Below are 13,343 nucleotides of genomic sequence, written 5' to 3'. Positions count from 1 at the left end.
TCCCATCTGGGCCTCAGCCTCTCTCCCCTTGCGAACAAACAGTTCCGCAAGCCTACAATATGTTGCCTTCACCAGGGATGCTACAGGGAGATTTCTGACCCCCTTCAGGATAGAGTTCACACACTCGGAGATGTTCGTCGTCATGTGACCGAATCTCCGCCCCTCATCACGATGCTGAGTCCACAACGAGTAATTAATCCGGTTCGCCCACTCACACATCGCCGGATCTTCAGATCGCAGGATATCAAACCAGTAATCAAATTCAACCTCGGTCTTCGCATATGCCGCGTTCACTAGTAGCCTCCTAGCGTCTTTGCCCTTGAAGGTTAGGGCAAAATTAGCCGCTACGTGTCGTATGCAGAATGCACGGTACGCAGATGGCGGTAGCCAACCGCCGTCAGGGGCCTCAAGCGCAGCCTTGATGCCGTTGTGCCTGTCCGATATAACCAGCAGACCGGGCTGCGGGGTCACGTGCTGTCGAAGGTGCGACAAAAAGAATGTCCAGGATTCCGCATTCTCACCCTCTACTAGTGCGAATGCGACAGGTAGAATGTTCGAGTTCCCGTCCTGTGCAATCGCGATGAGCAACGTCCCCCCATACTTCCCATACAGATGTGTGCCGTCAATGCTCACTAGCGGCTTGCAATGACGGAATGCCTCGATGCACGGCGGGAAAGTCCAGAAAAGCCTGTGAAAGTACGCTTGAGACTCGTCCACTTGTCCTCCAACTCGAACCGGGGTCGTCTTAAGGACGACAACACTACCAGGCATCGTCAGCTGCACACCCAACACCCACCTAGGCAGGTCGTTGTAGGACTCATCCCAGTCACCGTAAATGATGGCAATAGATTTCTGCTTCGCCATCCAAACCCTCCGGTAAGTCGGCCTAAAACCGAAGTGCGCTGCCGTGGCGTTCAAGAGCACCTTGATGCTCACGGATGCATCGGCCCTAACCATTGGCATAATGAACGCCGAAATCACATGATAATCCAAACTCCTGTGGTCACTCGAGATGGATGTGGCCAGGCAAGTGTGAGGTCCGTTGTACCGTTTGACCTCCCAAATGCCCTTGCGCTTCCGGAGACTCAGTCGAATCAACCATGTGCACCCATTCCCAAACTCGGAACACTTGCCCACATACCGGCGGTGATCGGACTCCACCATCTTGTACTGTACCCCTCGCCGGATGCTGTAAGTCTTCACACTTAAAAGGGCCTCATCTTTATCCTGGAATTGCTGACCAACCTGGAACTCTGTCAGACCAGTAGTCCCTTCCGCCTCTCTAGCTCCGAATCCAACAGCATGCCCTAAAACCCCCTCATGTCTCATGGCGTCCAAGTCCAACGAGGAAAAATGTGGTGGATACTGCTGTGTGCCAGAGCTAGAACCACCTACCTCCAATGTAGGCCCGGTCGCTCCAATATCATCAGCGCTATCATCGTCAATCATATCCGGCTCGACGTTATCCTCCTCTTCATCGTCCAAAAAACCGTCTCCTACGCCAACAGGTGCAACTCCCAATAAAGCGTTCGGCAAATTTTCCCTTTCCACTACCTCGTCGCCATCGGTGCCATTGAGGTCAACAGCGAAAGATGGGGAGGCGACATGTTGGACCACTGGTTCGTACACAGGGACGGACGAGGAAGCAACGGCAGGCCGGGAACTAGAACCTGCTGGATTCGCTATCGTGTTCGTATTCCTGTTCGAACCGCCGGAGCTGGATACAACATCAACCAGCCGTGCCAACAACTCCGGTGTCCTCACCTCCGGAAACTGCCGCCGACAAAGAAACATTACTTGCAAGTCCACATCATTATTAATCGTGAAGCAATCATACTTCACCGTATTCTGTAGCACCGTGACTGGAATGCGATAGAAAAACTTCTTTACCCGCTTCGCACCCTCCAACCCGAGCTTCATTAGTACAGCGCTAACAAGGTCATCATAACTCGTCGTAGATGTTATGACAATACATAGAGGATTTTTATCTGTGAACTTTACTCCGGAACGAGTTTTTCTATTAACAGATCCTTTGTGGTGCACCAAAACCACAAAACTCTCCTCACTAGCCATCCTATTCCCTCTAATGAGACTAATTCACGTTTGGAAGCATATATATACAGCTCAGTCTCACACTAATTCGAACCGGCCTGGTTCGAACTACGATTGGTGTAATTCGAACCAGCACGGTTCGAATTACATGGAAACCTTCTCTCTCTATAATTCGAACCACCATGGTTCGAATTACCTTCATTCTTAATTCGAACCAGGCTGGTTCGACTTATTACCAACAAAAAACCCTAATTCGAACTCACCTGGTTCGATTTACTAACAAATAGAGTTCGAACCAACCTGGTTCGAATTATATAAAAATACGATCTGGCTTATTGCTGAAACGATTTTTGCTTTGGCGTATTTACGTAATTTTTTGAGCCAGTTGGCTTATTATGGTTTTTTACCCAAAACAAAATTCTCTTTTAATATTCTTTATCACATATAATTTATAAAAACAAAATTGGTCATGTGTTTGAAAAAACAAAATTCATTTTCCTTACTATATAAGAATTAATATCTTTTGTGCTAAGTTAATAAAATGCCTTTTTCTTTTTCATTATTAATTTCTTTTCCTGTTTTTGCCTTTTATTATCATTGGTTATCATCATATTTCCAAGCCTTTTTAATCCATCAATAATTTATTTTGAATCTCACGCATAACCCCACAGAACATTACTCCAAATTTAATATTGTAAGTAATTAAGCTTCATAGTTTATAATGTATTAATCTGATCAATCATTTCTTTTAGATGATTATTCAATTAATAACTTTGACAAGTAAATTTTATTTATGATAATATATGATTCAATATTTATATAAGTTAAATTTCTTAAAAATAGAAGCACTTCAATAAAAAAAATAAAAGAGTATATCTAATAATTAAATAAGAATTCCAATTTACAGGCTTCAATCTTATAACACATTTATGGTACAGGATGATGAACAACTCACAACTTGCAATTTCAAAATGGGTGATAAATGTTGATAAAGAGAGGGCATAGCATGCCATATTTAGACTGAGATATTGATATGAAATTTCTAGATTTTGAATGGAAAGAAGAAAAAAAGAAATTATTGGTTATTAATATAATGAAACACCATAGATAGATTAATGTAATCACAAATTCACAATTAATAAGACAATACATAATATTAACTCTTTAAGATATAACTCACTACCAATTTAAATTCTTATCTTTAAAATAACTTGTTTAGTTTTATATATATATATATATATATATATATATATATATATATATATATACACACACACACACACACACCATTTGGAAGAAGGGTGATGAGTTCTTCATGTGAATGAGTCACTTGAGACGAATCTTTAGAGGGACAAAACAGCACAAAGGTTGTGGGTCCAATGTTATTAGCTACTTCAAATTATGTACACATGATTTCTGGTTTATACCTGTCCTTTTGGCTATGGCCATTGGCCTGTAACTAAATTAATTTAGAGGAAAAGAATAGTTGCATACCAAAAAGATTTTTATTTTATATCAAAGTTTCAGACTTTCAACAGAAGGAAATGTTACTTTTCATGTTATTTTAAGTATGCAATTACATCAACAATCATGCTTGAATCATGCAAAACCATTGAACAGTGTATTATTATTATTATATTTGATTCTGTGTCTACATAGTATATGATACATTCTCATAATAATAGCTGGAAAAAAAAAAGAGTCAAGATTATTCCAAAACTATAAATGAATTGGATTGGATATAATTTAATGTCAATACTCAATTGTTCAATCAATTATATTATGATTTGATTCTCGGATGAAATATTATAAAAAGTAGCACATAAAAAATCTAAATATCTGCATATCATCATTATTAAAATTATTATTATATATGTTAAAAATTAATTTCAGAAATATTATTTATATTAGGTTATAACAATACAAAATACATATTTGGTTAGCCACAACTGAAGTTTAAAGGGAAGGGGTAAAGAACTCTTCATTTCACCCAACAAGCAATGAGAATCAAGATTTTCTATTTTCTGATTTTCTCTTTATATATTAAAAAAATCTAATTCCATATTAGGTTTAATTTGAATTTTTGAATAATTTGACTATCATTTAATTATATTCTTTTATTCACATAAATATTTAAGTATTAAGTGAAAAAATCAATTAAAATAACTAGTATGAAAAAAGTAATAAAATCACCATATATAATTAAATAAAAACATGAAAATCTTCATTCAAATTAAACTGTTAATATAATTTTTGCATTTAAACTAAAGTGTTAGTATAATCAGCTATTTAATTCGGCCATAATATTGAATTATCTATTTAATTATATTTGTTTTTGGCATATATGAGAGGGAAGGAAGCAATGAAGGAGAAAGTGACATGAAGTTGCAGCTTTTTATTTGTTTTGTGTCTGAACTCTGAACTCTCAAAACAGTGATTTTGAAATTTAAATAAACACAAACTCTGCATTTGCATTTGCATTTGCATTTGGAGTCTCTTGTGTTTCAACACCAACGCTTCTTCATTACTTCTTTCTTTAAAGAACCATCAACGCCAACAACAACCATTTGCCACAATGCTTGTTGATTCTCAATCCACAACAAAGACCTCATTTTGATTTTGATTTTTTATTTTTGTTCTGATTTTCTTTAAACCCACAAAAACAAAGCTAAAGCTTTCATAAAGCTATTGTACTTTCTCTCACATCACACTCTAAACTCATTTTCTCTCTCTTTCCAAACCCATTGGACTGTTTCTGACTTCATCCTCAGAGATCTTTCTCTCTCTTCAACCTTTTTCAGACACAATTTGTTGTTGCTACTCTCTTGGTGGTGTTCTAAAGGTTGGATTTTCCCTCCTCCAAGTTGTGCCCTATTTTATTTCAGCTCAAAATCTCTCCTTTAAACTGTTCAGTGTGATTTTTTTGCAATTTCTGGTGAATGCTGAAGTGGGTGTGTGCCAAGTTTCAGCTCAAAAACCTGTTTTTTGTTGGGCTGGGGAGTGCATAGTTTGATGCTTGAAAAGCATTTTGGTCCCTTGGGTTGTGTTTGGGGATTTTGACAAATGGTGTTTTCATCATAGCCGTTTTTCTATGCAGTTCTGTCTATTTTTCTTGTTTCATATTAATTTCATGAAGTTGCTGAATGTCACATGCTTGATTCATGGTTGGTTGGTTGCTAGTGTTCTGTACTTTCAGCATTGTTCAATTGTGTGTGTGCCTATGTGTCTGTGTTTTGGCCTCTCTCTTTTTAGGTGTTTAAGTGTGCTTTTTATTTTTTAGGTTCCCATTTTGTCATGCAGAACAGTTTCAGATATCCAGAAAGTAAAATGACCATGGATATGCCGTCATCAATGGGAAGCAGATCTTCCTTTGGCTCTAACAATGGCAATGAGGATACACCTGTTCACCCCTATGCTAATGTCTCTAATGGTGATGACTATGACAGTGATAGCTCCAATTTTGCTCCACAGTGAGTATCATCCTTTATTTTGGAGTTACATTGATAAAAGTGATGATCTGCATTGTAGTGTTTGATAAAGATTACAAATTACTTTGCTGGAATTTAGCATATATATCTTCTGAATTATAGGGTATTATTAAATTCTCCTTTGCATTTCATTCTTGATATATTGCAATGTTATATTTGATGTCAAGAATTGGATTTGTTATTTTTATATAGTGATCCCTTGAACATCAGGGGGAGGCAAAGGGTGCTTATATAACTTCTGCTTTTACCTTTATATATTTATCACTTGTATAGCTCACACATGTTTGGAGCTTTGTTTCAATGATGCGGCAATTTCACCTCTACACACACATCTATCCTATATCAACTTTAACTTTATGCCATCAAACAATATTCTTGAATTTTTGTTCTTGTTTATGATCATTCTTACCCTTTGCAACATGCTTATTTTGCATCTTCCCTTTAACTAAGTGGCCATTTTCATAACAAGATAGAGAAAGTTTGCTGTTTGCTATCATGCAATGCGCCGCAGTTGATAATTTGGTGTTTGATTTGTGTGCAGCACACCATCAACTATGTCAATGGCTATTCCAGCAGAACTTGCTGGAGCTGTACCCTTAATTGACAAATTCCAGGTGGGGGAAATAGCTATAATTATAATTTATTTAGATAATACTGCTTCCATATCAATGATATTTGTCTAACTGATTACCTAAATGAATGTGTTTTTGAATTTCTTGCATTATGCATATAAAGGCTTCACCAAGTTTCTTTTGATGTTACTTGTCATAGGTGGACGGATTTCTGAAATTAATGCAGAAACAAATCCATTCTGCCGGGAAACGTGGATTTTTCTCTAAAAAATCTGTAGGTCCTCAAACTCGAGAGAAGTTTACATTTGAGGACATGCTTTGTTTCCAAAAGGTAGTTAAATCAAATACCAAGTTCCCTGAAATATTTATGACTAAAATTCTTTTCCGGCTTAAGAAGAGCTAATTCATTGATTCGTGTAGGATCCAATACCAACATCATTGCTCAAGATAAATAGTGATTTAGTAAGCCGGGCAACAAAACTTTTCCAGATTATTCTGAAATACATGGGAGTTGATTCGTCTGATCGTGTAACTCCAATAAGCTTAGATGAACGAGTTGAGCTTGTTGCTAAGCTATATAAGCAAAGTTTGAAGCGTTCAGAACTTCGAGATGAACTTTTTGTTCAGATATCAAAACAAACAAGAAATAACCCTGAGAGGTGTGCAACTTAAACATTTTGTATCCAATGTTACACTATATGGTTTTTGGTTATTGAAGCTATATTTTTTGTTTATTCTATACTAATGCTTAATACATATTTTGTCTTGTAACCAGGCAATACTTGATTAAAGCATGGGAGCTCATGTATTTATGTGCATCTTCCATGCCTCCTAGTAAAGATATAGGGGGTTATTTGTCGGAATATGTCCATAACGTAGCACATGGTGCAGCTACTGATTCTGAGATCCAAGCTCTTGCATTAAATACATTAAATGCTTTAAAACGCTCTGTCAAGGCTGGTCCTAGGAACATAACACCCGGTCGTGAGGAGATTGAAGCTTTGATGACTGGGAGAAAGCTTACGACCATAGTGTTCTTCTTGGATGAAACTTTTGAAGAAATTACATATGACATGTCAACAACAGTTGCTGATGCTGTTGAGGTACTTTGAAAATTTTATATCTATTTGCTATCAAGGAACTATTTTTTGCATTGTTTATTCCTTAACAGCATATTTGCTACAGGAACTTGCAGGGCTTATTAAACTGTCAACTTATTCGACCTTTAGTCTGTTTGAATGTCACAAGGTCGTTACCGGCTCCAAATCATCCGACCCTGGGAATGGCATGTCCTTTTTTGACCTCTTCATGATTGTATAATATATAGCTAAAAAGCAGTAGTCTAACTGCTCCTTTTATTGTTACCAGAGGAGTATGTCGGCCTTGATGATAACAAATATATTGGGGATCTCTTGGCGGAATTTAAAGCAGCAAAGGATCGGAGTAAGGGAGAAATATTGCATTGCAAATTGATATTCAAGAAAAAGTTATTCCGTGAGTCAGACGAAGCAGTGACAGATCCAATGTTTGTGCAATTGTCTTATGTTCAGGTAAGTCCTTCCTCTTTGAAGTCTTACAAAGTAATAAAAGTTTATATAGTTTATTTTTAAGGCCGCAATTAACTTCTTCAAGTTATTCAATTTCATGCTTGGATGTGTTATTACAGTTGCAGCATGATTATATTTTGGGCAATTATCCTATTGGAAAGGATGATGCTGCTCAGCTTTCTGCATTACAAATCTTGGCTGAGATTGGATTTCTTAGCTCACCTGAAGCATGCACGTATGTGATTCTCATTATCTTAATAGTGTCTTAGTGTCATTTAAATATTTTCATAGCAAGTGAACTTGTCATTTTTCCATTTTCTGTAGTCTCACAACTTAAGCTGACTGATAATTCTTGATTTCTCAGTGACTGGAATTCACTTTTGGAGCGATTCCTTCCACGACAAATTGCAATGACACGAGCAAAACGGGAATGGGAGATGGACATTCTTTCTCGTTATCATTCACTGGTATGGGATTGTTCTATAATCGGATATTTACTTCTGTCATAAGCTTCGCAGTTGTTCATAGGAATTCTCTCTTTTTCATAGGAACATCTCAACAAAGATGATGCAAGACAACAATTTCTACGTATATTGAGAGCACTTCCTTATGGGAATTCTGTTTTCTTCAATGTTCGTAAGATTGATGATCCTATTGGACTCTTGCCTGGACGAATAATATTAGGAATTAACAAAAGAGGGGTAAGTTTATTTAACACAAATTACTGGTTAAAAATATAACATTATGCAATATACAATTGTACATGGTTAAAGATGAATTATGCTTTTAATTTGTGTTTTCCTTGATCAATTGTCTAGATTCATTTTTTCCGTCCAGTTCCAAAGGAATATTTGCACTCCGCTGAGTTGAGAGACATAATGCAATTTGGAAGCAGTAATACCGCAGTATTTTTTAAAATGCGAGTTGCTGGTGTTCTTCACATATTCCAGTTTGAAACCAAGCAGGTATAATATCTTCATGGTGCTACACAATCCCCTTATACGAACTTGAATAATCATTAGCATATATCTCACTTATGCATTAATTTTTCTTACCGATATTTTTACCTTCATTGCAGGGGGAAGAAATTTGTGTAGCACTTCAAACACATATAAATGATGTAATGCTGCGCCGCTATTCAAAAGCACGGTCTGCTGCTACTGGTTCTTTGAATGGGGATATTTCTAATAATTTTAAGCCTCCTAACTTGGAGTTGTATGAGAAGCGTGTTAAAGATTTATCAAAGCTTGCTGAAGAATCGCAAAAAAATGTTGATCAAGTAAGTTTAAGATTCTAGTTGTACAACAAATATGAAATAAAATCTATGATTCATTTTTGTGGCTTGTTACATTGTAAAGAAACCTATAAGGCTTAGTTGCTTCAATTTTCTAAGTAAATATTTTTGGTAATAGTTGTTTTTGCTTGTCCTCCAGTATATTTAGGATACTTGCTTCTTGCCTAAAGTTATCAATGAAAAAAAAAAGAAAAGGAAAGAAGAAACTTTCCATATCTTATGGGGTGTATAATTCACGTTTTTCTGTAAATAATTATAATGTTTTGCATTATCTTGGGTAGTTGTATCAAGAATTGCATGAAAAGCAAAAACAAGAAGAGACGATGCAAGAAGAATTGGAGGGCTTGAAAGAATCCTTAAATGCTGATCGGAAAAATCTCGAGGAAGTTTCGAATGATCGTGATAGACTTAGATCATTATGCAGTGAAAAAGATAAGGCACTTCAGGTGAAAGTCTTGAATTCATGGAATGAGCTAAACCTTCTTTTTATCTTCTTATTTACCTTACTAATTATGATCTTCACTAGGCTGCAATTCTTGAGAAAAAGAACATGGAAGCAAAGATGGCCAAATTGAATAATCTAGTAGTAGAGAATGCTGCCAAAAAGGAACTCATTGGAACAAATAATCAAGTAAGATACTGTATGAAGTGTTATTCAATATCATACCGTCAATTCATCTCTCTGATTAAACTTGTCATTTTTAAGTTTATAAACTATGTACTTTGGATGACATCTAATAGGTCTCACAAAAGCTTGAAAGTGAACTAAAACTTTGTAAAGAGGAGTTGCAAGCAGCTGAAGAAACTATCAAAAGCTTAACGGATGAAAAAGTGATTTTGGCAGAGAAACTATCTGTGCTTGAGAAGAGAAGTTCTGAAGAGGTGATGTAAAAAATAACAAAAATAATCAACATTCTAAATTAAAAACAATTGATTGAATATGATGGTCAATCAATGTGACCCTGTTGGTTGTAATGCAGATTACGTCTCTTCAACGGAAACTTGAGCAAGAACGCAAGCTTACAAAGTCTCAAGTGTTTGAGCTTGAAAAGAAGCTAGAAGGGCTTAGACAAGAATTAGTGCTTGCAAAGTCTAATATTTCAGTAAAGGACTCTGAGTTGGCTGCTTTGCAAAATAATTTGAAGGAATTAGAAGAATTGAGAGAATTGAAAGAGGTTTGCTTAACTGCTCGAATTGTATATAACTATCTATATGTGCTTCACATTCATTTGATTATATCTGATCATTGTTCATTATTCAGGACATTGATAGAAAGAACGAACAAACGGCTGCTATATTGAAGATGCAAGGGGCTCAACTAGTTGAAATGGAAGCGCTTTATAAGGAAGAACAAGTTTTAAGGAAACGTTATTATAATACAATAGAAGGTGAATAACAAGAACTACATAAGTAGGATATAATTTTGTGAATGTGCCGATATATATGCATTTGACATGTTAACAACTTTGGAACTTGAATTTATTTCAGATATGAAAGGCAAAATTAGAGTTTATTGTCGGCTAAGACCTCTTAGCGAAAAGGAGATTGCCGAGAAAGAAAGACAAGCGCTTGCTGTGGTGGATGAGTTTTCGGTCGAGCATATGTGGAAAGAAGATAAGCCAAAGCAGTATGTATATGACCGTGTGTTTGATGGTGGTGCAAGTCAAGAGAGTGTATTTGATGATACAAAGGCAAGTCTTAGTACAACAACTTATATATTAACTTAGCTCACTTGTTACTGATTTTTTATTAATTACAATGCAGTATTTGGTGCAATCTGCTGTGGATGGATATAATGTCTGTATATTTGCTTATGGTCAAACCGGTTCTGGAAAGACATTTACCATCTATGGAAGTGAAAACAACCCCGGACTTACCCCTCGTGCAACTGCTGAGCTTTTTAGAATTTTAAGGAGAGATAATAGCAAGTATGCCTTTTCGTTAAAGGTAAATCCTTTTAAATTGAAAATCATTGAGTTAACTATATAACTTGATCTAGTCAATGTCCAAATGAAGAGTAAATTATATTTTTTATATCTATGTTTTTGTGCATAATATCTGAGGTTCATCATAACCAGTGATAGAAATTATTCAAATGTTTCTTATTGTTTTCTTAAATTAACTTTTCTTGTATAACCGATACAGGCATACATGGTAGAATTATATCAAGATACCCTTATAGATCTTTTGTTACCTAAGAATGCAAAACATTCAAAGTTGGAGATCAAGAAAGACTCAACGGTAATTATTTCAAACTTATCTTTTAGATTCTATTTGTAATACTAAGCATTTTTTCAATGTTATCATTCTTGTAATATTAATGACTTCATCTTTAATTCTCTGTTGTTAGGGTATGGTGGCTGTGGAAAATGTAACAGTTCGGCCAATTTCTAAAATAGAAGATTTGAATAATATAATACAAAGAGGATCCGACCGGCGTCATACATCGGGTACACAAATGAATGAAGAAAGTTCAAGATCTCATCTCATTCTATCAGTTGTCATTGAGAGTACCAACCTTCAAAGTCAAGCAGTTGCAAGGGGAAAGGTATTCTTTGGAGTTTTATTTCCTTCAATCTTTGTTATAATATTTTTAAACATTTGACACCATATATAACGAATTTAAGTGACAATGTAAAATATTAATTTTGATTAAAAATTCTGAATATTTACTATTTTGTTGAAATACCACAGTTGAGTTTTGTGGATCTTGCTGGTTCAGAAAGGGTGAAGAAATCGGGTTCAGTAGGTAGCCAACTCAAGGAAGCTCAAAGCATTAACAAATCGTTATCAGCACTTGGAGATGTGATTAGTGCTTTGTCTAATGGTGGTCAACACATTCCTTATAGGAATCACAAATTAACTATGTTAATGAGCGATTCCCTTGGTGGTAATGCTAAAACTCTCATGTTTGTAAATGTTTCTCCAGTGGCATCAAACTTAGACGAGACGCATAACTCGCTTATGTATGTTATTTGATCTTTGCTATATTGATTTTCTTTTATTATTTCTTCTGTTTTATTTTAACAATATTCTTGTGTTTCATGTTTGTTTAGGTATGCATCGCGAGTGAGGTCAATAGTGAATGATCCTAGCAAGAATGTTTCTTCGAAAGAGATAGCACGACTGAAGAAGTTGGTTGCTTACTGGAAAGAGCAGGCTGGTAGAAGAACCGAGGAGGAAGAATTGGAAGAAATTCAAGAAGAAAGACCAATTAAAGACAGGACAAGCTGGTAAAAGGCTTGAGAATGAAGTTCTCAGTATATACTCAAGAATGTTAAACCAAATTGGAAGAACATGTTGGATATAGTCATATGGTCTATTTTCTTTTCGGATTGTTGTATAATCTTACAATTATTAAACATGTTGGAAAGATTTGTAATTTTGTAGAGTGATCTAACTGTATAGCTTAATGATGGTATGTATATATTAATCCTTTTGACTCATGCACATATACATATGTTAAATACTTATTTTAAAAAACGTGCAAGGTTTTCTCTTTCTGGACAGAAATGTGCAAAGTTATTTACTGCATATGTTTGGTTTCATGAGTTCTTTAATGGGATTAGTGTAATGAGTTTTTCTTGATTAAAAATTTTAAATCAATTTGCATGGACTAGAATCTTCATGAAATATGGTTAAAGAATTGAAGAAGCAAAATTTGAGTTGAAAACAATAATCATCTATTTACTAGAAGATGTTGGAAGATTGAAAATTTTTGAAGAACATTCAAGAGAATAGTATAACTACAACATTCTACAACATTGAAGAAGTTCAAAATCAAATTGAATTGGAATTGAATGGAAGTTGCACTCATCACCTCCATACTAGAAGAATCATGAAGTGCATTGGAAGCTTCAAGATTGATGACTAAGCTTAATAAAGAATTTTCAAGATGTGCTAGAAATTACAAGAAGATTATTTATTTGAATAGTCAAAGTAAGAAGCAAAGTTGGATAAGTATATGTATCAAGAAACTAGTAGAATCATGAACTTTTAGTATAAAACTTTGCCTATATAAAGGCACATATACCTTATGTATTTTGTGTGTTCCATAATGAAATGTGTATGTTTTGAAATGTGAAAATTCTCTCCCTTGTTTTATGAGTGTTAGTGAGTTTGAGAGATGAAAAATATGATAGTGTCATTTATATGAGTGAGTGATCCTAGGGCCAATTAAGTGTGGGTATTTTACTTACAATTGGTATCAGAGCTGGTTAATCCAGCGCCTGGTATTTGAGAGTTTGTGAGGTGTGGGAGAGTTCTCACATAGTTGTTTATTCATAGAGTCGGTATGGCAAACACTTTCAATATTGTGTGGTCTGGTCCTAAGTTAGATGGAAAACTTGATTATAGTTATTGGGAGACTTTGATGTCTACCCATTTGAAG

At 35.5% G+C, this 13,343-nt stretch overlaps 1 protein-coding gene across 1 annotated transcript; it reads left to right on the top strand.

The window, feature by feature from the left end:
• The first annotated feature begins 4,414 nt into the window (after positions 1-4,414).
• LOC130945158 (kinesin-like protein KIN-14E) lies at positions 4,415-12,433 on the top strand. Its single transcript, XM_057873856.1, has 24 exons — positions 4,415-4,894; positions 5,333-5,522; positions 6,082-6,154; positions 6,312-6,443; positions 6,533-6,771; positions 6,888-7,215; positions 7,298-7,397; positions 7,481-7,662; positions 7,779-7,894; positions 8,024-8,126; positions 8,208-8,360; positions 8,478-8,624; positions 8,738-8,938; positions 9,235-9,399; positions 9,480-9,584; positions 9,695-9,835; positions 9,934-10,128; positions 10,215-10,341; positions 10,442-10,644; positions 10,718-10,900; positions 11,099-11,194; positions 11,304-11,501; positions 11,648-11,919; positions 12,010-12,433. Exons 2-24 carry the CDS (start codon positions 5,347-5,349, stop codon positions 12,188-12,190), a joined length of 3,816 nt encoding a protein of 1,271 aa, XP_057729839.1. The 5' UTR covers positions 4,415-4,894; positions 5,333-5,346; the 3' UTR covers positions 12,191-12,433.
• The last annotated feature ends 910 nt before the right edge of the window (positions 12,434-13,343 follow it).

Source organism: Arachis stenosperma, chromosome 1 (genome assembly GCF_014773155.1).
Source record: "Arachis stenosperma cultivar V10309 chromosome 1, arast.V10309.gnm1.PFL2, whole genome shotgun sequence".
NCBI classification, from domain to species: domain Eukaryota; kingdom Viridiplantae; phylum Streptophyta; class Magnoliopsida; order Fabales; family Fabaceae; genus Arachis; species Arachis stenosperma.
Note: the sequence above shows the minus strand (reverse complement) of the source record. Positions and strands in the feature narration are given on the sequence as shown.

Coding starts and splice junctions, on each gene's coding strand:
- LOC130945158 (XM_057873856.1), top strand. CDS start 5,347: ATGCAGAACAGTTTCAGATATCCAGAAAGTAAAATGACCATGGATATG. Junction 8,625..8,737: donor TCCAGTTTGAAACCAAGCAG/GTATAATATCTT, acceptor CCTTCATTGCAG/GGGGAAGAAATTTGTGTAGC. Junction 11,502..11,647: donor AAGCAGTTGCAAGGGGAAAG/GTATTCTTTGGA, acceptor GAAATACCACAG/TTGAGTTTTGTGGATCTTGC.